We start from the raw sequence: 24,593 nt of genomic DNA, 5'->3' as shown, positions 1-24,593 counted from the left end.
GATGGTTTGGAGGAAGTGACTAATGAAAATAACTCAGACAGAACAATCGGAGAGAAAGAGTCTAACCAAATACCAGCATTACTGAAAGCAGCCAAAGATAACGATATGTCTTTGGGATGGTAATGAGTAATTTTTTCTCTAATAGTTAAAATTTTATTAGCAAAGAAAGTCATGAAGTCATTACTAGTTAAAGTTAAAGGAATACTCAGCTCAATAGAGCTCTGACTCTTTGTCAGCCTGGCTACAGTGCTGAAAAGAAACCTGGGGTTCTTATTTTCTTCAATTAGTGATGAGTAGTAAGATGTCCTAGCTTTACGGAGGGCTTTTTTATAGAGCAACAGACTCTTTTTCCAGGCTAAGTGAAGATCTTCTAAATTAGTGAGATGCCATTTCCTCTCCAACTTACGGGTTATCTGCTTTAAGTTGCGAGTTTGTGAGTTATACCACGGAGTCAGGCACTTCTGATTTAAAGCTCTCTTTTTTAGAGGAGCTACAGCATCCAAAGTTGTGCTCAATGAGGATGTAAAACTATTGACGAGATAATCTATCTCACTCACAGAGTTTAGGTAGCTACTCTGCACTGTGTTGGTATATGGCATTGGAGAACATAAAGAAGGAATCATATCCTTAAACCTAGTTACAGCGCTTTCCGAAAGACTTCCACTGTAATGAAACTTATTCCCCACTGCTGGGTATTCCATTAAAGTAAATGTAAATGTTATTAAGAAATGACCAGACAGAAGGGGGTTTTCAGGGAATACTGTTAAGTCTTCAGTTTCCATACCATAAGTCAAAACAAGATCTGGGTGGGTGGACTCATTTACATTTTGAGCAAAGCCAATTGAGTCTAATAATAGATTAAATGCAGTGTTGAGGCTGTCATTCTCAGCATCTGTGTGGATGTTAAAATCGCCCACTATAATGATCTTATCTGAGCTAAGCACTAAGTCAGACAAAAGGTCTGAAAATTCACAGAGAAACTCACAGTAACAACCAGGTGGACGATAAATAACAACAAATAAAACTGATTTTTGGGACTTCCAATTTGGATGGACAAGACTAAGAGTCAAGCTTTCAAATGAATTAAAGCTCTGTCTGGGTTTTTGATTAATTAATAAGCTGGAGTGGAAGATTGCTGCTAATCCTCCGCCTCGGCCCGTGCTACAAGCATTCTGACAGTTAGTGTGACTCGGGGGTGTTGACTCATTTAAACTAACATATTCATCCTGCTGTAACCAGGTTTCTGTAAGGCAGAATAAATCAATATGTTGATCAATTATTATATCATTTACCAACAGGGACTTCGAAGAGAGAGACTTAATGTTTAATAAACCACATTTAACTGTTTTAGTCTGTGGTACAGTTGAAGGTGCTATATTATTTTTTCTTTTTAAATTTGTATGCTTAAATAGATTTTTACTGGTTGTTGGTGCTCTGGGAGCAGGCACCGTCTCTACGGGGATGGGGTATTGGGGGGATGGCAGGGGGAGAGAAGCTGCAGAGTGGTGTGTAAGACTACAACTCTGCTTCCTGGTCCCAACCCTGGATAGTCACGGTTTGGAGGGTTTAATAAATTGGCCAGATTTCTACAAATGAGAGCTGCTCCATCCAAAGTGGGATGGATGCCGTCTCTCCTAACAAGACCAGGTTTTCCCCAGAAGCTTTGCCAATTATCTATGAAGCCGACCTCATTTTTTGGACACCACTCAGACAGCCAGCAATTCAGGGAGAACATGCGGCTAAACATGTCACTCCCGGTCTGATTGGGGAGGGGCCCAGAGAAAACTACAGGGAGAAAACTAATATAACAGGGAACAGAAGCGAAGGCGACCGCGGAGGCACCCCCATGAGGGGCACAGCGGCCGTGATGCACTCGCTCCATCCATGCCCACTCTGTCTGCATGCGCGACATACCATTTGCGACCATGATGTGGCCGTGCTGGGCACGCGTCATATCTGTTTTGCACGCTGTCCCGGTCCGCCACCAAGCCGCACCAACCCGGTTGCGGATATCAGCGGATGACAGGGGATATGCGGCGCATTAGTTGTGTATGTCCTGCGTATGTCTTCAGTATGTGTTCAGGCAGTGATGCGGATCTCATCCACAGCAGGATTTTTGAGCCGCTCAAAAATCCTGGCTGCGGACATGCGTGCCTCTGCGGATGATCACGGACGTGTTCGGATGGCGGCCGACTCATACAGGAATGTTACATGGTTACTGCGGTTGTTTGGCAGATGTGGGCCACTTCTGTCCGCATTCCATCCGCAAATCCTCCTAAACGCCAGTGGACAGGGCCCTAAGGTATCCACTGACAAATTCACTTATTTAGGCATTGAAGTTACAAATCAATTTTCCTCAGGAGGATATGTCATGGTCTGCTCGTCTGCCTTGTCTGTTCCTGCCCTGTTGTCTGTCTGTTTCCCTCCAGGTGGCACACAAGTGGAGCTGAGGAACCTGTATCACACCTGCAGCTCATCTGCACCTCATCAACAGCCTGTGTATTTAAACCCTGGTCTTTCAGCTCATCTTTGCCAGAATCTACAGCGTTCTCCAGAGGTAACCTGGCCTTTATATTCTCTGCAATAGAAATGACTATTTTGCTGTTTCCACATGCCTTCCTGTCAGAGCTCCACGCTCAGCTCCTGTGTTCCTTCCTGATTACTTCCATACCAATTTGGGGACGATCAGCTGTCCAGCTGTCACCTGCAGTCTGCAATCCGGAGCGCCTCGCTCTGCATCTGGCAGCTACGTTTGCTGCTCATTTCTGCGCTCCTGAGATTCTGCTCTCACCGAGCTCAGCCTGGAGGAATCATCTGCTTATCTGTCATAAAACATTCTTGAACTGAACTGTCAGTTAATCTGACCTTAAGAGAACTGTCAGTGATTCTGACCCTGAACATTTGTGAACTAACTGCCAGCTAAGTTGAACTGTATCATTCTGTGCTGCTGCTTGCATTGCTGAACATTGAGAACATTCCTGAATTGAGCTGTCAGTGTTACGAGTGCTTTCCACTCACATTTATTTCCTCGTGCCCTCACAACTTCCCTCCTCATCCTGAACTCCGTGAGCAGTCACTTGGCACTGGTTCCTACCAACACCAAACCCCCTGTCTGGTTCCATCTGTGCTGCAGCTCCCTACTTCCTCCACCTGGAGAAGACGCTGTCCCCACTCTCCAGGCCTCCTGACTCATTACCCGTTTCTGTTGCACATTCCATGGTAAATAAATTTCTCATTTGCTCATTCCAACTCTCTTCCTTGCTCCCTGCATTTGGATTCAGAACCAGTCCAGTTCAGTTCCATCTGGACCTTAACCATAACAGAATAAATGCTATCAAAATCATTTTTCTACCACAAATTTTATATTTATTTCAAAATATTCCCGTATTTCTAACAAAATCCTTTTGCTGCCCTTGTACTTCTGCCAACTTCTCCTGACAAATCAAAATATAGTAAAAATCCAATAATATATAATTTAATCACTATTTGGAAGCAAATCAAATCACATTTCACTTACAAATCAATACCCCTTTCTTTACCAATCACGAAAAATCCATCTTTTGCCCCTTCTAATCTAGATTTGATGTTTTGTGATTGGAGTAGACTGGGAATATGTTGCATTCATGACCTGTATATTGAGGGTAAATCTGCTACTTTTGGACTACAGACAAAGTTCAAACAACACAGTAACAAGTACTTGCAAGTTAGGGACTATGCGAAAATATACACTCAACAAAAATATAAATGCAACACTTTTGGTTTTGCTCCCATTTTGTATGAGATGAACTCAAAGATCTAAAACTTTTTCCACATACACAATATCACCATTTCCCTCAAATATTGTTCACAAACCAGTCTAAATCTGTGATAGTGAGCACTTCTCCTTTGCTGAGATAATCCATCCCACCTCACAGGTGTGCCATATCAAGATGCTGATTAGACACCATGATTAGTGCACAGGTGTGCCTTAGACTGCCCACAATATAAGGCCACTCTGAAAGGTGCAGTTTTGTTTTATTGGGGGGGGATACCAGTCAGTATCTGGTGTGACCACCATTTGCCTCATGCAGTGCAACACATCTCCTTCGCATAGAGTTGATCAGGTTGTCAATTGTGGCCTGTGGAATGTTGGTCCACTCCTCTTCAATGGCTGTGCGATATTGGCAGGAACTGGTACACGCTGTCGTATACGCCGGTCCAGAGCATCCCAAACATGCTCAATGGGTGACATGTCCGGTGAGTATGCCGGCCATGCAAGAACTGGGACATTTTCAGCTTCCAAGAATTGTGTTCAGATCCTTGCAACATGGGGCTGTGCATTATCCTGCTGCAACATGAGGTGATGTTCTTGGACAACAATGGGCCTCAGGATCTCGTCACGGTATCTCTGTGCATTCAAAATGCCATCAATAAAATGCACCTGTGTTCTTCGTCCATAACAGACGCCTGCCCATACCATAACCCCACCGCCACCATGGGCCACTCGATCCACAACACTGACATCAGAAAACCGCTCACCCACACGACGCCACACATGCTGTCTGCCATCTGCCCTGGACAGTGTGAACCGGGATTCATCCGTGAAGAGAACACCTCTCCAACGTGCCAAACGCCAGTGAATGTGAGCATTTGCCCACTCAAGTCAGTTACGACGACGAACTGGAGTCAGGTCGAGACCCCGATGAGGACGACGAGCATGCAGACGAGCTTCCCTGAGACGGTTTCTGACAGTTTGTGCAGAAATTCTTTGGTTATGCAAACCGATTGTTTCAGCAGCTGTCCAAGTAACTGGTCTCAGACGATCTTTGAGATGAACATGCTGGATGTGGAGGTCCTGGGCTGGTGTGGTTACACGTGGTCTGCGGTTGTGAGGCTGGTTGGACGTACTGCCAAATTCTCTGAAACGCCTTTGGAGACGGCTTATGGTAGAGAAATGAACATTCAATACACGAGCAACAGCTCTAGTTGACATTCCTGCTGTCAGCATGCCAATTCCACGCTCCCTCAAATCTTGCGACATCTGTGGCATTGTGCTGTGTGATAAAACTGCACCTTTCAGAGTGGCCTTTTATTGTGGGCAGTCTAAGGCACACCTGTGCACTAATCATGGTGTCTAATCAGCATCTTGATATGGCTCACCTGTGAGGTGGGATGGATTATCTAAACAAAGGAGAAGTGCTCACTATCACAGATTTAGACTGGTTTGTGAACAATATTTGAGGGAAATGGTGATATTGTATATGTGGAAAAAGTTTTAGATCTTTGAGTTCATCTCATACAAAATGGGAGCAAAACCAAAAGTGTTGCGTTTATATTTTTGTTGAGTGTATGTCAGGTTTTTGAAACAGAACTTGCTGCCCTTAATGCATCCCATAATATGCAGTTCTCGCACGTAGGATCTTGCATAAGAGATGTTTTTCAGAAAAGTAAAGTTTTTACTGCTTAGGGTGCCCCTGCCCTGTCATGAGCTACCCAGCCTTCTTCTTCACTGGATTTTCTTAGTGGTTTGGAAGCCAACACGGTGCATTACCGCCACCAACTGGTTAGGAGTGGAGCATTACTGGATTCTGATGTATGTTATACTAATGAGGACTTGTGGAGATGAGGGAGCGGACTGCCCAGCCTTTGTTTAGTTAACTGGCTTTATTTACATCAATGGACACATACGAACTGCAGGATGAAGTGCTAAGCTATTTAGCATAGCAGCTCTTCTGCTACCTACTACCGGCAAGCCTCGCGACACCTGGCGGCTAATGTGAGAACTGTCACAAACACATCACACCTCAGGTTTTTTTTCCCTCACTGGATAGACAGGTGAAACCGCAAATCGGCCTGTGATTCTCATCCTTGTCAATGAGAAAAATTTCAAAGACCTTCCTGCCTCATAAATACAAAGTAATGCCCTGTTTACACCGACTGAGACTCAAATGAACCCTAAGAGACTGTGACATGTTGTCGACTCTCACAAGTCTTTGCTGGTCTCCAGTTTGATCTGTTATTTGTGTTTACACCAAGCTTGTGCAAGTGAAATATGTGTTATTATTATATGGCTGCGACGCTACATGCGCTCTGATTGGTTGATTACCCATATCCGGAATGGTTACCATGACAATCGGCCCACAACGCATATTTTTGTTATAAACCAGGAAGCTAAAAACACGATTAGAAAAACCAAGTTGGCCATGAACCTACTCAATAAATATCTAAACAGCATCGGAAAAAACACACGGATTTAAAGCTTACCAGCTAACGACTGGATCATCTGTTAGCAAGTTCTTCATAGAGGTGTAAAAAGCTAACAAGCACAACACCATCAGCAGCCTTGTCAGGTGATAAATGAATTATTAACCTTGTTTGCTCTGTCTGTACGGGGAAATCAGGGCGAGGTATCAACAGCATGGACAGAGCATCAATAAGCTCTGCGCTGTCAACACCTTGGTCTGATATCCCCGTACAGACCTCTCACTTGGTTAATAATCCTTTAATATGTGCGAAGAGTGGTTCAACCCCATGCAGAGTCAACTGAGAGTCTATTATGACCAACAGGATCAGGTTGGGACCTGTGAGAATTAACAAAACCAATTATGAGACCTGTGTATCTTTTAACTGGTCGCACAACTTCTGTGAGTGTTTTAAACAGTTCAATATTCTTGCACACATGTTGGAGACTGATGGAGAGTGATGGCAACCAGGAAGGATCTTTGTTCTGACCACAAATACCCCACTATGACCAGTCTACAACCCCGGTGAGAGCGACGGTGAGCAGAGGCCATTTTTCAATCGCACATCAGTCATGGACTCGGTGCAAACGAGGTTTTATAGGCTCACCTTTCCTTTAGCGTTGCCAGTGTAGATGTACTCGCCCCGCCTATCAAAGGCTGCGACCACGTTGAGGTCCGAGTCGTCGTCCACAGGCAGGACCACATGTGAGGAGTCTAACAAAGTCAGAAGAACTGGGGCCGACTTCATGGGACATACAAGCACTTTGTCCCTGAAACACAAACATCAGCTCCGATTACAAACCAACAAGGACTTTGAGTCCATCAGGATTTGTTCCAACTGCCACTTACTATTGATTTTGTATGGCCTTGCCTTACAATATAAAGCGCCTTGGGGCAACTGTTTGTTGTGATTTGGCGCTATATAAAAAAAATTGATTGATTGATTGATTGATTGATAATAAGATTTATTCTGCACTCCATCTCCTGCGACTTGTATTTGGATGATTTTCCAGGTTGGTGTGTGCACGCTCACGTTGATGTTCATGGTATGAACCATGGGTTTATCACTCACATGTGTCTAGGATGGTACTGCAGCTTTAGGATGGGGGAGGGAAACCTGAACCTCTGGTCACAGTCTCCAGTCAGGACATCCCACTGGGAAACAATGTTGTCTGTGGATGCGCTCACCAGCTTGTGGCCGTCTCGACTCCAGCTGCACACAACATTACACAGTTACACTGGATCACTGATCAGTGACACAAACATTTTCATGTTTCAAAGATTCTCTGCAAATGCAGAAAAAAAGTTCCTACAAATAATATTCTGCACTTTTTTATTACAATTAAAAATTTCTCATTTTGTCTCATTCTAATTCTACTGTTGATTACAAAAAAAATACAAAAAACAAAAACAATAATAATCCAGACCCACCACAAAGTATTGAAACAACAAAACTGTTTCATTCAGGGGAGGTGAAAGCGTTGGGCTTGAGACCAGAGGATCCTCGGTTCAAATCCCAGCCTGACTAAGGGGCCCTTAATCCCCTAGTTGCTCCCGGTGTGTAGTGGACGCCTTGTATGGCAGCAGCCTGACATTGGTGTGAATGTGAGGCATTATTATTATTATTATTATATCTCCAACCCTCCTTTTCTCTCAAAAAGTCTTGAAAGGGTAGTTGTAAAACAGCTAACTGATCATCTGCATCTTCTTATGGCCTCAGACAGTGGACTCATCTCTGTGCTTGTTCTGTTAGACCTCAGTGCTGCTTTTGATACTGTTGACCATAAAATTTTATTACAGAGATTAGAGCATGCCATAGGTATTAAAGGCACTGCACTGCGGTGGTTTGAATCATATTTATCTAATAGATTACAATTTGTTCATGTAAATGGGGAATCTTCTTCACAGACTAAGGTTAATTATGGAGTTCTACAAGGTTCTGTGCTAGGACCAATTTTATTCACTTTATACATGCTTCCCTTAGGCAGTATTATTAGACAGCATTGCTTAAATTTTCATCGTTACGCAGATGATACCCAGCTTTATCTATCCATGAAGCCAGAGGACACACACCAATTAGCTTAACTGCAGGAATGTCTTACAGACATAAAGACATGGATGACCTCTAATTTCCTGCTTTTAAACTCAGATAAAACTGAAGTTATTGTACTTGGCCCCACAAATCTTAGAAACATGGTGTCTAACCAGATCCTTATTCTGGATGGCATTACTCTGACCTCTAGTAATACTGTGAGAAATCTTGGAGTCATTTTTGATCAGGATATGTCCTTCAATGCGCATATTAAACAAATATGTAGGACTGCTTTTTTGCATTTGCGCAATATCTCTAAAATTAGAAAGGTCTTGTCTCAGAGTGATGCTGAAAAACTAATTCATGCATTTATTTCCTCTAGGCTGGACTATTGTAATTCATTATTATCAGGTTGTCCTAAAAGTTCCCTGAAAAGCCTTCAGTTAATTCAAAATGCTGCAGCTAGAGTACTGACGGGGACTAGAAGGAGAGAGCATATTTCACCCATATTGGCCTCTCTTCATTGGCTTCCTGTTAATTCTAGAATAGAATTTAAAATTCTTCTTCTTACTTATAAGGTTTTGAATAATCAGGTCCCATCTTATCTTAGGGACCTCATAGTACCATATCACCCCAATAGAGCGCTTCGCTCTCAGACTGCAGGCTTACTTGTAGTTCCTAGGGTTTGTAAGAGTAGAATGGGAGGCAGAGCATTCAGCTTTCAGGCTCCTCTCCTGTGGAACCAGCTCCCAATTCAGATCAGGGAGACAGACACCCTCTCTACTTTTAAGATTAGGCTTAAAACTTTCCTTTTTGCTAAAGCTTATAGTTAGGGCTGGATCAGGTGACCCTGAACCATCCCTTAGTTATGCTGCTATAGACTTAGACTGCTGGGGGGTTCCCATGATGCACTGAGTGTTTCTTTCTCTTTTTGCTCTGTATGCACCACTCTGCATTTAATCATTAGTGATCGATCTCTGCTCCCCTCCACAGCATGCCTTTTTCCGGGTTCTCTCCCTCAGCCCCAACCAGTCCCAGCAGAAGACTGCCCCTCCCCGAGCCTGGGTCTGCTGGAGGTTTCTTCCTATTAAAAGGGAGTTTTTCCTTCCCACTGTCGCCAAGTGCTTGCTCACAGGGGGTCGTTTTGACTGTTGGGGTTTTTCTGTAATTATTGTATGGCTTTGCCTTACAATATAAAGCGCCTTGGGGCAACTGTTTGTTGTGATTTGGCGCTATATAAATAAAATTGATTTGATTTGATTGTTGTAAAGCTCTTTGAGCGTCTGATGCAGATGGAAAAGCGCTTTATAAATGCAGTCCATTTACCATTATTTATGTTTGCAATAAACTGGAGATATTTGGGTTTGGCAACAAAAGATCAATATTAAAAACAATCTGTTAAATTTCCTGACTCCACCCCTTTATCAGAATCTATTTCAACATCTATGAGTACAGTACTTATTCCAGGTTTGTTGTGAAAGTTCTGCAGCAGTTTTACAGTAATCCTACTAACAAATGCAGTAGTTTGTTATCAAAAAATTCGCCAGACATAGAGGTCACACATCATTAAAAATAAAATAAATAACATCGCATCTGTAAGTAATGGCTTGTTTCTTTAAATGGAAAGGAACAACTGCAAGCCACGCCCACTCATCCCATGGAGACGGGGTGTCTCTTGTCTCTTCTTTTCAGAGCACAGAATGTCTCATTGAGCAATCGCTATCAAACTGCTTCCATTATGTAACAGAAGAGTAAAATAAACCATTTCAGACAAAAACAGTACAATTTTTACCCATACAAACAGAACTGTGGGATCTTTGGGGATGTATAACATTAAAGCCATATGCAACCGTAAATTTTTATTTATTTTATGTCATCTCAACTGCAGGTTATAAAGACTAAAACAGTGCAGCGTGTCTCACCATAGTGAGCACACGGGGTGGATGTGTGCACTGATGATTTTAGCAATGCCCCGTGTGAGGAAATCCCAGATGACGATACGACCATCATTGCAGCCCACGGCCAGCAGGGTGCCCCAGCGGTTAAAGGTGCAAGTGAGGGCCATGCTGATACAGTCCAGAGTTCCATCTGCCTCCTGGTCAAGAAACAAAGACCACTTTGTTTAAGCAGAAGAAAAGTATGATTTTCACATTTTATGGTTGAAGCTGTGGCTGTGTGTCTGACTGAGGAAAGACGGATGAGGTCGAGAAAGACTGGAACGCTGAATTTTAGATGTCTAAAGGAAGTGATGAAAAGGATCTCAGTGCAGACTGACAGCTTCAATATGAATAGGATATTAAAATTAATAGAAAAATTTCAATTTAATTTATTTTCATTTATATAGCACCAAATCACAACAAAGTTGCCTCAAGGCGCTTCACACAAGTGAAGTCTAACCTTACTAACCCCCAGAGCAACAGCGGTAAGAAAAAACTCCCTCTGATGATTTGAGGAAGAAACCTCAAGCAGACCAGACTCAAAGGGGTGACCCTCTGCTTGAGCCATGATACTGACACAACTGACAAAACAATTTACAAAACAAATATGCAGGAAATGTTGTTGGTGCACAGGACAGGAGGGTTGCAGAAACAGGCACCACACCCATCTCTGGATGGAGCCGCACCCCAAACAGAATCACGCATTGGAAAGACAACAATACAGTATAATTTGTCAGCATTAAACAACAAGAAAAACAGAAGAAATACTAAGGTGATCACTGGCCACTAGCCCTAAGCTTCACTAAAACACCCAGAATTTAGATCAAGTTGAGGCCGAGGCCCGGTGTAAGAAATATTCAGCTTTCTGCAGAAAACTATTCAGATAAGTTAAGAAAACTATGCAGATTAGTTCAAGTCATTAACAACACCAGTATTATGATGAGTTCATCTCAGGTGGGGTGTGAAGTCTTTTAAATAAATACAAATACAATAGGGGAGGTGAAACAGGGGGCGCCACTGAGCGATGAAGGTGTAGGATGCGTTTCCAAAAGCTCTGTCAGATAAATCCTTTAAAACTGTTTTTAGGGGAGGTGATGGTCTAGTGGTTAAGCCTTGGGCTGGAGACCAGAGGATCCTCGGTTCAAATCCCAGCCTGAAATCACTAAGGGCCCTTGGGCAAGGTCCTTAATCCCCTAGTTGCTGCCAGTGTGTAGTGAGCACCTTGTAAGGCAGCACCCTTACATTGGGGTGAATGTGAGGCATTATTATAAAGCGCTTTGAGCATCTGATTTAGATGGAAAAGCTCTGTATAAATGCAGCCCATTTACCATTTTACAAAATGTATACAGGCCTAAAAGTCTAAACAGTGAAATGCTGTGTGTCAGTATCTTACCTCTGGATAGTTCTGCCCAAACGACTCTATGGAAAAAATAAAGAGATTAAAAAACGATCAATAACAAAATTAAGGAGGGAATGACAAACAGCAGAACTCAGCAAGACATTTGAAAACATAACCCTCAACATTTGAGTCAAGGGTTTGGATGAAGACCTGAACAGAAACAGATGAAATGGAAAATAAGTAGGTCTTAAGTCTGGACTTGAAAGTCTCCACAGAATCTGACTGTTTTATTGATGCAGGGAGATCATTCCACAGAACAGGGGCACGATAAGAGAAAGCTCTGTGACCCGCAGACTTCTTATTTACCCTAGGAACACAAAGTAGTCCTGCACCCTGAGAACATAAAGCCCAGGTCGGTACGTAAGGTTTAATTAGGTCAGCTAAGTAGGGAGGTGTCAGTCCATGAATAATTTGATAGGTTAGTAGCAGAACCTTAAAATCTGATCTCACTGGGACAGGAAGCCAGTGAAGAGATGCCAAAATGGGTGTAATGTGGTTGTACTTTCTGCTTCGTGTCAAAAGTCTGGCTGCAGCATTTTGAACCAATTGGAGACTCCTAATGCTAGACTAAACCAGAAAATAGAACACTGAAGTAGTCCAATCTAGAAGAGATCAATTTTTTGCAGGCGGACAGCACAAGTGTTTTCTGATCACTGTGAGCAGGTTTCACAAATCAGCCGCACATCATAACCACATTATCCACATACACTTTAAGAGGAAGAAGGGCCAACCAAATATGGGCCCTTATCTTGTCAAGCACACAATGTCCATTGAAAATGTACAGCATCACTTCACCAGGATGATTCCTGCAGTTTGGAGGCTGCAAAGTTTGAGACAGAAATAAGAAGGATCACGAGATCACAGTAAAAATAAATAAAACATTTAAGTGATAGCTACATGGAATAATTTACTATTACAACCCCAAAAATATTAAAACTATTATTATAGATATATTTATAATATTCCAAGTTTCAGCTGACTAGTTATGTCACTGATTTTTATGTACTTATTCTGATCATTTGCGTTTTTTATTATTAATACTGTATATTTTATGCGCATTTTATTGAAACCTAATTTTATATAATAAATGAGATATAACAATGAAGTTTACAGATTACAGCGTATGCTGTAGTTTTATAACATTTAAACATTTATTGGAGTCACAGTGCACTTTTTAAAATCTTATTTACTTATTCGTTTGTTTGTAATTTTAGCTCATGTAGGTAGCATTAGCATGCTAGGCTAGTTTGCTGCAAACAGTAACAGAGAAATGAATTTACAGAACAAAAGCGACTGGGCGATTATTTACCGAGCAGTTCGAGATTCATAGCTGGAAATCCGGCGCGCCAGAGTTTTTAATTCTCGGACTTTTTTCCTGGATGTTTTTGATCTTTTTCTTCTGTTTCAGAGGACCCCAAACAGCGCGCGCGCCGCTGCACCTGCCTGAACAAAATTTGACAACAGTGACGTAATTTCCGTAACGAGTCTCCCACGTCATTATTCCACTTTATACAAAGTGAATGATTCAAAATACTTTTAAACCATCTTCAAACATGTAAGAAACGTGTTTAAACGGGATTAAATCACAAGCAAACTGAATTCATTTTCTGGTAGTATGATTTGATTTGTGGAATTGTTGATTATTACTTTATCATTTTAATTTTATTTATAATTTTAATTTTAATATAATTTTAATTTATTGTCGGTCAACAATGAAATTAATGATCGTTCAGCTTTCAGCTTTTTTTAACACTAATTATTTCCGTTCTACCGGTCGTCGTTAATATAAGTGTTTTACTGTGACGGTCCTGGCTGGATGTAGTCGTGTGAACGTGCGGCGCTTGATTGTGATGTTTGTGCTGAAGGCGCCACGTCGGCAGAAGCAGCGCGAGGACTTTAAGAGAAGTTGTTCCGAGACCAGAACTCAAAAGCTGTTCCAGGTGTGTTTTTGGGAGAAGCGCTGGGAAAAATGGTGAAGGTAAGAACCAAAGAGAAAGTCTTGCTTCTAATCGATCAGCTGTTACTCATCAATAATCGATAATCAGTTCATCAGCACTATCAGGCTGTCACCGAGTCTGCAGCTTCGTCACCGTTAGAGAAATATTTTTAAATACAAAAAAAAAAAAAAAAAAAAGCTTGAAATGAAAACTTTATACAAATCTGCATCTCCGGATTTCAAAACAAAACTAACTATTTTATGACGTGTTTTTATAAAACAGGAAATTTAAAGAAGTTCTGCTGGAAAAGTTGAAACGGGAAAATGTAAATGTCAGACGTTTCTCTGCAGGAACATAAATCAAAGTAAACATTAGAAAATATGAACAAATGAAGAACAGTTCACTTTGCTCAAGGGCAGCTGGGCTGTGGAAATGAAGGTGCTTTTCTTCACCTTTGCCCTCCACATTGTCAGCTGTAAATTTGGGGGCTAAAACCTATAATCCTCTGGCCATCCAGTCCTTTTGGCTATCTCGTTCATCCAGGGATTCAAACCAAAATTGGAGGCTCAAAGGCACAGTGTCAGTGTCTCAGCAGCAGGACTCCTGCAGGCTGATGGGGGGGCTTGGGGTGCAGGTTCAAGTTAAACTCTCATAAATGAACTTAAAAGCTCTAAGTTTCAGAATGATAATGATTTTCATGAACAAAAAGCTGCAGTTAGGACCCCAAGAACCCCAGAGGGTGACACCCCCCCTCCCCCCACCGGGAACCCCAGAGGGTGGCCCCGGGAGCACAGACAGAGTAAAGAACTGTTCAAGGCTGGACTGTGGGTCCGTGGACCGGCTCAGACTGAGTTCAGCCGTGCTGAAGGTTGTCTGTGTGAAACCTTCTGTATGATCTGTAGAATTCAAGGATTTGACTTGTTGTTGTTTTTTTTAGGATGTGAATAGTGTGATTACGGAGCCTCAGCCTGGGACCAGCCTGGCCCCGGATGAAGCTGAACCCGCCCACAGCGGGCCTCCTGAGGGTAAGCGGTGACCTGGTGGGCCCGTCTGGTGTAATCTGCACACACGCGTTACCAGCTGCTATTTCAGAACCGCTCGTGTGTCGAGGGAACGTTTGTGCCTGAGAGACTCGAATCACACGAGACCTGCAGCTAATGAGATGCTCCAGGCGAGGCAAAGAGTTCAACATCACCTTAAAGTTCTCTGAGCCTCCTGAGAGGGACAAAGGACTGAAAAGGTTGCTAAAAGCTAAAAAAAAAAAAAATAAATTAGGCTAAAACCTGTATGGTGGGGGGGCGGGATTAAAAAAGAGACTAAAATCTGTTGGGGGTGGGGTTACCCTTACCAAAAAATAATACTTTAAGTATATAAAAAGTAAACTAGAAGTATACTTGAAACATACTTGCATATACTACTTTTTGGTAAGGGTAAAAAAGAGGCTAAAATCTGTGCCTTCGTAAGTCTTCAGAATCGATTTGGGTCTACGACACCAGGTCCTTATTTGGAAATGGTTCCCGTTCAGGTTTATAATTTTTAGCTCCTCTGTGGTCATAGTTTCTGAATTCTTTGGCTGCCTCCTTTTAGACTCCTTAACCTCCAAAATCTCATGTTTTTTGTTTTAGTTTGGACTAAACCTTTCGTATTGTATTTGGGGAAAATCTGCTTGTTAATTTTTGATTCTTGCTTAAACAGTCAGTGACTTTTCTTAGGTTGTAAATTTCTAGCAACTGCAGAAAAAAACAGCATGATTGTTTGAGTAATTTGGATTAATCCTTTTGTTTTTCAGATGTGGCTAAGGACCACACGGCGCCTCCTCCTGGTGTGGTGTGGCGGGTGACTGGTGGCCTCTTCAACGTCACCAAAGGGGTTGTGGGTGCAGCTGTGGGCGGAGTGGCCTGGGTGGGCGGTAAGAGCCTGGAGATCACCAAATCGGCCGTGACCGCTGTGCCGTCGGTGGGGGTGGGGCTGGTGAGGAGCGGCGTGTCAGCAGTCGCTGGCGGCGTCTCTACAGTGGGCTCCACGGTCACCAGCAAAGTCCCGTTCAAGTCCAAGAGGAAGGACAAGTCTGAGTGAGGAGCATGACGGACTCGCCCCACCCTGAACCAGCAGGGAGAGATGTCAGCTGATCTCCGTTAACCAATCAGACTCATGGGGTTTCCTGCGGGTGCCGCCGTGCAACCTGAAGCTTCTTACCTGAATTCAACTTTAAGCTCAGATGAGTCAGAACCCCTGTAAGCCACATAACCAGAATGCGTTCATAACGTTACCTGTCTTTGGTCTGGACCTGAGGTTCTGAGGATCCAGTTCCACACGTGCTGGTTTTTGGCGGTCCGAGCCAGACTGCACCGCCTCCCGTCTGAAGACACAAACTGAACTCTTCTCGCTGATTTAGGTTTCTGCGTTTGACTGTTTTGGACTCTGCAGTGGATGCTGATGGGCGGAGTCAATCTTTCAGGTGTGTGTGTGTGTGTGTGTGAGAAAGAGAAATCATTTCAATACAGCGGTTGATGTGAAAATTGATCTTGTATGTTTTTATTCAGTTTATCAATAAAGTAGTTTGTAAGTTTAAAGATGTCTCACTGAGTGAAGGCACGGAAACAAACGTGTTGTCTGCAAAGAAACGTTTTCGGAACCAACAAAAGTTTAAACAGCATGAACAGATCAGTTTCTGCCAGTCGGGTTTTATCTCACGTTCATGTATGTGGGTCCTTGACCTCTGAGATCCACAGACACCTGGGCAGTCATGAGGTCAGAGGTGTTGGGTGATGCTCCTGCATCTTTACAGGAAAACGAAGGTTCAGGTGTGACATAACTCAAAAGACCAACTAAGGTTTATGCATACATACATATATGTATGTGTATATGTGTATATATACACGTTATTCGCACATATACGGCACAAGTACAGATAAAACAAATTAAGAAAAAAAAATGACAATTGAAAATACATCATGAAAACTGAGATTCTCAGTCAATAAAACCCTCTGACAATCATCTCTTAAAATATCCACCAGGATGCTTGTGTACAAAGACTTGTGTGGATTTCCTCCTGAAACATGACGTAAAAATACCCAGATGTATCAAAGTGTGCGTACGCGTGGCTCCAAGCATGTTGTTTATACAGCCCACTGAAGGTGGAATAGAGCGCACATGCAGAAGCACCCAACTCCTCCCTGTCCACGCCTCTGTCTAAATATGCAAACAGTTTGGTTGTATCATGTTGACTGTACCAGAAGTATGTTTGATGTCCACCATTATCTGTGTTGTCGTGTGTGTGTGTGTATAAAAATGAAAAAACACTTGTAGAGGCAGAAAAGACTAAAGCTGTGGCGCTGTCTTCGCTCTCCTGCACAGCTTGCAACAATGTGAAGCAAAAAAGAAATTGTGTGTGTATGAGGCTACATAAACACTGAGACTCAAAGCAGCGCATACTGAAAAGAAAAAAAAAAATCAGAGGATTTCAACGGAGGGGACAGAGTGGAGGAATCCACCCCTTCAACAAAAAAAGTGGTCGCGATCGTAGGAGACACAGCTCTCAGCAGGGGGGTGGAAGCCCATGAAGGTGACACGGATCATCCCACACTGAATTCATACTGGTCATACATAGCTGTGAAGTTTCACCAGTGGGGCCGCAGCTGCTGATGTCCGTGTGACTGCCCTTGTCCCAGTTGCCCCCTCCACTACTGTCGGAGTGCGAGGATGGAGTTCATTGTACCTCTTCTCTTGGTTGGTGTTGGGGTTTGTTCTGCAGCTCTAGTTTCACCAGCAAAACAAATATAAACATATTTGAATGTGCACATGCCCAAACATGCCCACGCTGGTTTTCATTAGGAATAATTACACAAACTATTTCAGGCAGCCACCCATCGCGTACCATGCCAGCCTGTAATATGTTCTCAACCCAATAGATTTGTGCATTAGCTGATGGAATCAAATCAATTTTATTTATATAGCGCCAAATCACAACAAACAGTTGCCCCAAGGCGCTTTATATTGTAAGGAAAAAGCCATACAATAATTACGTAAAAACCCCAATGGTCAAAACGACCCCCTGTGAGCAAGCACTTGGCGACAGTGGGAAGGAAAAACTCCCTTTTAACAGGAAGAAACCTCCAGCAGAACCAGGCTCAGGGAGGGGCAGTCTTCTGCTGGGACTCGTTGGGGCTGAGGGGAGAGAATCAGGAAAAAGACATGCTGTGGAGGGGAGCAGAGATCAATCACTAATGATTAAATGCAGAGTGGTGCATACAGAGCAAAAAGAGAAAGAAACACTCAGTGCATCATGGGAACCCCCCAGCAGTCTACGTCTATAGCAGCATAACTAAGGGATGGTTCAGGGTCACCTGATCCAGCCCTAACTATAAGCTTTAGCAAAAAGGAAAGTTTTAAGCCTAATCTTAAAAGTAGAGAGGGTGTCTGCCTCCCTGATCTGAATTGGGAGCTGGTTCCACAGGAGAGGAGCCTGAAAGCTAAAGGCTCTGCCTCCCATTCTACTCTTACAAACCCTAGGAACTACAAGTAAGCCTGCAGTCTGAGAGCGAAGCGCTCTATTGGGGTGATATGGTACTACGAGGTCCCTAAGATAAGATGGGACCTGATTATTCAAAACCTTATAAGTAAGAAGAAGAATTTTAAATTCTATTCTAGAATTAACAGGAAGCCAATGAAGAGAGGCCAATATGGGTGAAATATGCTTTCTCCTTCTAGTCCCCGTCAGTACTCTAGCTGCAGCATTTTGAAATAACTGAAGGCTTTTCAGGGAACTTTTAGGACAACCTGATAATAATGAATTACAATAGTCCAGCCTAGAGGAAATAAATGCATGAATTAGTTTTTCAGCATCACTCTGAGACAAGACCTTTCTAATTTTAGAGATATTGCGTAAATGCAAAAAAGCAGTCCTACATATTTGTTTAATATGCGCATTGAATGACATATCCTGATCAAAATGACTCCAAGATTTCTCACAGTATTACTAGAGGTCAGGGTAATGCCATCCAGAGTAAGGATCTGGTTAGACACCATGTTTCTAAGATTTGTGGGGCCAAGTACAATAACTTCAGTTTTATCTGAGTTTAAAAGCAGGAAATTAGAGGTCATCCATGTCCTTATGTCTGTAAGACAATCCTGCAGTTTAGCTAATTGGTGTGTGTCCTCTGGCTTCATGGATAGATAAAGCTGGGTATCATCTGCGTAACAATGAAAATTTAAGCAATGCCGTCTAATAATACTGCCTAAGGGAAGCATGTATAAAGTGAATAAAATTGGTCCTAGCACAGAACCTTGTGGAACTCCATAATTAACCTTAGTCTGTGAAGAAGATTCCCCATTTACATGAACAAATTGTAATCTATTAGATAAATATGATTCAAACCACCGCAGCGCAGTGCCTTTAATACCTATGGCATGCTCTAATCTCTGTAATAAAATTTTATGGTCAACAGTATCAAAAGCAGCACTGAGGTCTAACAGAACAAGCACAGAGATGAGTCCACTGTCATAAGGCCATAAGAAGATCATTTGTAACCTTCATTAATGCTGTTTCTGTACTATGATGAATTCTAAAACCTGAATGAAACTCTTCAAATAGACCATTCCTCTGCAGATGATCAGTTAGCTGTTTTACAACTACCCTTTCAAGAATTTTTGAGAGAAAAGGAAGGTTGGAGATTGGCCTATAATTAGCTAAGATAGCTGGGTCAAGTGATGGCTTTTTAAGTTTAATTACTGCCACCTTAAAAGCCTGTGGTACATAGCCAACTAATAAAGATAGATTGATCATATTTAAGATCGAAGCATTAAATAATGATAGGGCTTCCTTGAGCAGCCTGGTAGGAATGGTGTCTAATAGACATGTTGATGGTTTGGATGAAGTAACTAATGAAAATAACTCAGACAGAACAATCTGAGAGAAAGAGTCTAACCAAATACCGGCATCACTGAAAGCAGCCAAAGATAACGATACGTCTTTGGTATGGTTATAATTTTTTCTAATAGTTAAAATTTTATTAGCAACGAAAGTCATGAAGTCATTACTAGTTAAAGTTAAAGAAATACTTGGCTCAATAGAGCTCTGACTCTTTGTCAGCCTGGCTACAGTGCTGAAAAGAAACCTGGGGTTGTTCTTATTTTCTTCAATTAGTGATGAGTAGTAAGATGTCCTAGCTTTACGGAGGGCTTTTTTATAGAGCAACAGACTCTTTTTCCAGGCTAAGTGAAGATCTTCTAAATTAGTGAGACACCATTTCCTCTCCAACTTACGGGTTATCTGCTTTAAGCTGCGAGTTTGTGAGTTATACCACGGAGTCAGGCACTTCTGATTTAAAGCTCTCTTTTTCAGAGGAGCTACAGCATCCAAAGTTGTCTTCAAAGAGGATGTAAAACTATTGACGAGATACTCTATCTCACTTACAGAGTTTAGGTAGCTACTCTGCACTGTGTTGGTATATGGCATTAGAGAACATAAAGAAGGAATCATATCCTTAAACCTAGTTACAGCGCTTTCTGAAAGACTTCTAGTGTAATGAAACTTATTCCCCACTGCTGGGTAGTCCATCAGAGTAAATGTAAATGTTATTAAGAAATGATCAGACAGAAGGGAGTTTTCAGGGAATACTGTTAAGTCTTCAATTTCCATACCATAAGTCAGAACAAGATCTAAGATATGATTAAAGTGGTGGGTGGACTCATTTACATTTTGAGCAAAGCCAATTGAGTCTAATAATAGATTAAATGCAGTGTTGAGGCTGTCATTCTCAGCATCTGTGTGGATGTTAAAATCGCCCACTATAATTATCTGAGCTAAGTACTAAGTCAGACAAAAGTTCTGAAAATTCACAGAGAAACTCACAGTAACAACCAGGAGGACGATAGATAACAACAAATAAAACTGAAATGGAATGAAAAAGGTTCCTCTTAACAAAAACAAATTCATCATGTGACGGCACCTTTATAGCAAAATGTGTGCAGTTAATAGCTTTGATTACAAACCGGCTCTTGCTGCAAACTGTGCTTTAATGTTGGAATGTGATGTACCTGGATGACATTCGGGTGATTGTGTTCCACACAGCTGGTGGCTCGGCTTAAGGTTGACTGGCACACTCCTGACCGATCAGCCAGGTCACGCTGGAATCCTCCTGTTGCCAGGAAGCCCTGCATGGTCAGCACCTGTGTGGGCACAGACAGCCCCTGCCTCCTTGACCCAGGATGTTGTGAGAGAACAGAGAACTTTCAGAAGAGGTCGGAATCAGCAGTTTATCCGGACATTCTACTGTTAAAGGAGATTTTTTTTTAATGAAAGACGTGCGGACGGATTGGCGTGTCAGCTCGCAGCCGGCGCGGCACGCCTGCCACAGGAAAAACACCTCCGTTGGAAGCCTTAAGGAGAAGTTGGAACATGCCCTGCTGTTAAACAATTTCTCAGATACTCACTCAACTGAATGCCACCAAAAGCTGCCTGGATTTTACAAATGGTTATCAACACGGAGGTGTTTTTCCTGTGGCGGGCACGCCGCGCCAGCTGCGAGCCGACGCGCCAATCCGTCTGCACGTCTTTCATTAAAAAAAATCTCCTTTAACAGTGGAATGTCCGGATAAACTGCTGATTCCGACCTCTTCTGAAAGTTCTCTGTTCTCTCACAACATCCTGGGTCAACAGAGGCTAAAATTTGGAGGTTTTCAGCTTGAAACAGGATGACGACGTCGCCTCGGAGCACTGCGCAACGTCCCGCTCCGTGGGAAATCCTTACAGTGATAGAAACAATCCAAAATCTCTCATCAGCCGTTAAAATTTTCACCGAAAACCAGCTTAATTTCTCGAATGGTGTCCACTCGGATGTGCCTCACAGTTTCTGAAAAAATTTTGATGAAGCACAGCGCCAGTCTCTCAGCAACTTCTCAGAAAATGAAAATCCGACGAGGTGGCTGGACCACTCATTCCACAAGGCGTGCTCACAGGCGAATGACGTCACTGACAGGCGTGAAAAAACTCACGCATGCGCACGAGGGTTCAAGCTTGGCTGACGTAAAAACATATGAATCAAACCCATATAGTTTAAAAAAAAAAATAAAACGGTCGGTTTCTTTTCTAATAGACCTCGTATAGACAGTAAGTCAAGAATAAACTGTTTGAAATAAAATTATGAATAATTCAAATTACAACCCCAGTTCCAATGAAGTTGGGTTGTTGTGTAAAATGTAAATAAAAACAGAATACAATGATTTGCAAATCCTGTTCAACCTATATTCAATTGAATACACCACAAAGACAAGATATTTAATGTTCAAACTGATAAACTTTATTGTTTTTGTGCAAATATTTGCTCATTTTCAAATGGATGCTGCAACACGTTTCAGAAAAGCTGGGACAGTGGTATGTTTACCACTGTGTTACATCACCTAACAACACCACATAAATTAAAGCTCTTCTCCACCTTGGGAGCGCTGTCAGACACAATGGCGGAGCAGGCAGCGACATCAAGAACCGACTCAGCAAGGCCAGAGATGTTTTCAGAATGATGAACAATGGAGTCATCCCAATACAGCACGAAGACAAAATTAAGACTGGAGCATAGCTGTGTGCCTGCTACCCTACTGTACGGCTCAGAATGCTGGAGGATGACTGAGAGTGACCTGAATAAGCTGTCCACCTTCCACACTGAGAACCTCAGAAGAATACTACAGATCTTCTGGCCTGAGACCATCTCCAACCAAGAACTTCTTGCCCTCTGCAACTGGGACAGCATGGGAACCATCATTTTGCGAAGGCAATGGAGATGGATTGGACATGTCATACGACAGGAACAGGACAACATCACCTGCATAGCCCTTCACTGGACACCAGAGGGAAAACAGAAGCGAGGGCGACCCAAGAACACCTGGCATCGGACTGTGGAGGTGGAACTGAAGACCTTCCATCACACCTGGCGAACCATTCAGAAGCTGGCTTGGGACAGGCAGGAGTGGCATTCCTCTGTTGCTGCCCTACAAGCCAAAGAGGCATACGGGCAGTAAGTAACATTGTGTGAAAGGTTCCTGGTTCAAACCCCACCCCTGTGTCAGGAAGGATATCCAGTGTAAAACTTGTGCCAAATCAGCATGTAGATCCACCTTGGACCTGCTGGGGCGACCTGACCCGAGTGAAAACAAGGGACCAGCCAAAGGGACTTAGTTTTTCAAACTAAATATTTGCCATTGAAGCGTTTTGTAAAAACTTTCTGTTCATTATTTGAACAGGAAAAAAAAGGGGCAGAAACAACATTTTTTTTTAAATTCTATAAATCAACAAAAACAATAATTAACAATAAAAAAAACTTTTAGATGTCATCAGAATCACAAATTATGTCATGACTGAACTACACCCCTGTCCGGTAGGTGGCGGTAACAAACAACCGCCAGAGCACTAAGAGAACGAGGAGAAGAAATACGTCACAGGACGTGGGCGGGGCTTTAATATTTATTCCACATGTTTTGAAGACGGAACCAAAAGGTGAGCGTTCATGTCCTGTTTTTACTGTCTCTGTGTAGTACTGCGTGGTATTTTGTAGTACTGGGTTGCCACCTTTCAGAAATGAACATAAAGGAAGCCCACGACACCACCAGCCGAGGAGTGGGACATTTAACTTGGAAAAAAACATTTAGTCATACTGTTATCTAAAACAGTGCTTCTATATAATATAGATCATATAATTAATACCGTGTCATAAGTACTACTTTATGTTGTATTGATACGCAGCGCTCCGCTCTGTGATTAGTCAGCGGATTGATATGTGACTGTGTGTGTGTGTGTGTGTGTGTGTGTGTGTGTGTGTGTGTGTGTGTGTGTGTGTGTGTGTGTGTGTCTCTTGTTCAGTAAAAAAAGAAACAGTTCTGATTTTAATGCGAGTCTGTGCTTCTTGTTAAGAGAATAAACAGAACACACAGTTAAAGCTTTAAGTGCTTTATTAATATGAACCTGTGCAGTCACTGAAGTGTGAAACAATAAACAGAAGTATTAAGGAAAACAGTACCTTGTAGTACTGTGAGGTTCTGTGTAATACTGTATTGTACTGTGTGATACCTTGCAGTACTGTGTGATACCTTGCAGTACTGTGTGATACCTTGCAGTACTGTGTGGTACCTTGTAGTACTGTGAGGTACCTTGTAGTACTATTGTACTGTGTGATACCTTGCAGTACTGTGTGATACCTTGCAGTACTGTGAGGTACCTTGTAGTACTATTGTACTGTGTGATACCTTGCAGTACTGTGTGATACCTTGCAGTACTGTGTGATACCTTGCAGTACTGTGAGGTACCTTGTAGTACTGTGAGGTACCTTGTAGTACTATTGTACTGTGTGATACCTTGCAGTACTGTGTGATACCTTGCAGTACTGTGTGATACCTTGCAGTACTGTGAGGTACCTTGTAGTACTGTGAGGTACCTTGTAGTACTATTGTACTGTGTGATACCTTGCAGTACTGTGTGATACCTTGCAGTACTGTGTGATACCTTGTAGTACTGTGAGGTACCTTGTAGTACTATTGTACTGTGTGATACCTTGCAGTACTGTGTGATACCTTGCAGTACTGTGTGATACCTTGTAGTACTGTGAGGTACCTTGTAGTACTATTGTACTGTGTGATACCTTGCAGTACTGTGTGATACCTTGCAGTACTGTGTGATACCTTGCAGTACTGTGAGGTACCTTGTAGTACTATTGTACTGTGTGATACCTTGCAGTACTGTGTGATACCTTGCAGTACTGTGTGATACCTTGTAGTACTGTGAGGTACCTTGTAGTACTATTGTACTGTGTGATACCTTGCAGTACTGTGTGATACCTTGCAGTACTGTGTGATACCTTGCAGTACTGTGAGGTACCTTGTAGTACTATTGTACTGTGTGATACCTTGCAGTACTGTGTGATACCTTGCAGTACTGTGTGGTACCTTGCAGTACTGTGTGGTACCTTGTAGTACTATTGTACTGTGTGATACCTTGCAGTACTGTGTGATACCTTGCAGTACTGTGTGATACCTTGCAGTACTGTGTGGTACCTTGTAGTACTGTGAGGTACCTTGTAG

General features: G+C 42.5%; 3 protein-coding genes across 6 annotated transcripts in view; 2 read left to right on the top strand and 1 right to left on the bottom strand.

The window, feature by feature from the left end:
- The window catches only part of rbbp5 (retinoblastoma binding protein 5), a 52,636-nt gene extending 39,602 nt beyond the window's left edge, over nt 1-13,034 (bottom strand). For all 3 annotated transcript variants that reach the window (XM_034164740.1, XM_034164748.1, XM_034164732.1), the window contains exons 1-5: nt 12,899-13,034; nt 11,584-11,609; nt 10,176-10,348; nt 7,294-7,434; nt 6,829-6,991 (exon numbers count right to left, since the gene is read on the bottom strand). In XM_034164740.1, the coding sequence (XP_034020631.1) occupies nt 6,829-6,991; nt 7,294-7,434; nt 10,176-10,348; nt 11,584-11,609; nt 12,899-12,917 (522 nt within the window). In that variant the 5' untranslated portion in view covers nt 12,918-13,034. The remainder of the gene's footprint in view (nt 1-6,828; nt 6,992-7,293; nt 7,435-10,175; nt 10,349-11,583; nt 11,610-12,898) is intronic.
- zgc:153675 (uncharacterized protein LOC768179 homolog) lies at nt 7,808-16,093 on the top strand. 2 transcript variants are annotated; one of them, XM_034164765.1, is made up of 4 exons: nt 7,808-7,818; nt 13,511-13,567; nt 14,464-14,551; nt 15,316-16,093. In XM_034164765.1, exons 2-4 carry the CDS (start codon nt 13,559-13,561, stop codon nt 15,600-15,602), a joined length of 384 nt encoding a protein of 127 aa, XP_034020656.1. In that variant the 5' UTR covers nt 7,808-7,818; nt 13,511-13,558; the 3' UTR covers nt 15,603-16,093. The 2 variants fall into 2 exon arrangements, with proteins under 2 accessions (XP_034020656.1, XP_034020649.1); XM_034164758.1 differs by lacking the exon at nt 7,808-7,818 and having other exon boundaries at nt 13,362-13,567.
- A 6,858-nt stretch (nt 16,094-22,951) lies between these two features.
- Nucleotides 22,952-24,593, top strand: part of hgh1 (HGH1 homolog (S. cerevisiae)) — a 69,233-nt gene continuing 67,591 nt past the window's right edge. The window contains exons 1-2 of the mRNA XM_034164719.1: nt 22,952-23,016; nt 23,614-23,657. The gene's annotated coding sequence lies outside the window, so the exon portion shown is untranslated. The remainder of the gene's footprint in view (nt 23,017-23,613; nt 23,658-24,593) is intronic.

Source organism: Thalassophryne amazonica, chromosome 3, assembly GCF_902500255.1.
Source record: "Thalassophryne amazonica chromosome 3, fThaAma1.1, whole genome shotgun sequence".
NCBI classification, from domain to species: Eukaryota; Metazoa; Chordata; class Actinopteri; order Batrachoidiformes; family Batrachoididae; genus Thalassophryne; species Thalassophryne amazonica.
The sequence above is the reverse complement of the archived record's forward strand: the minus strand, read 5'-3'. Positions and strand labels throughout refer to the sequence as shown.

Coding starts and splice junctions, on each gene's coding strand:
- zgc:153675 (XM_034164765.1), top strand. Junction 14,552..15,315: donor CCACAGCGGGCCTCCTGAGG/GTAAGCGGTGAC, acceptor TTTGTTTTTCAG/ATGTGGCTAAGGACCACACG.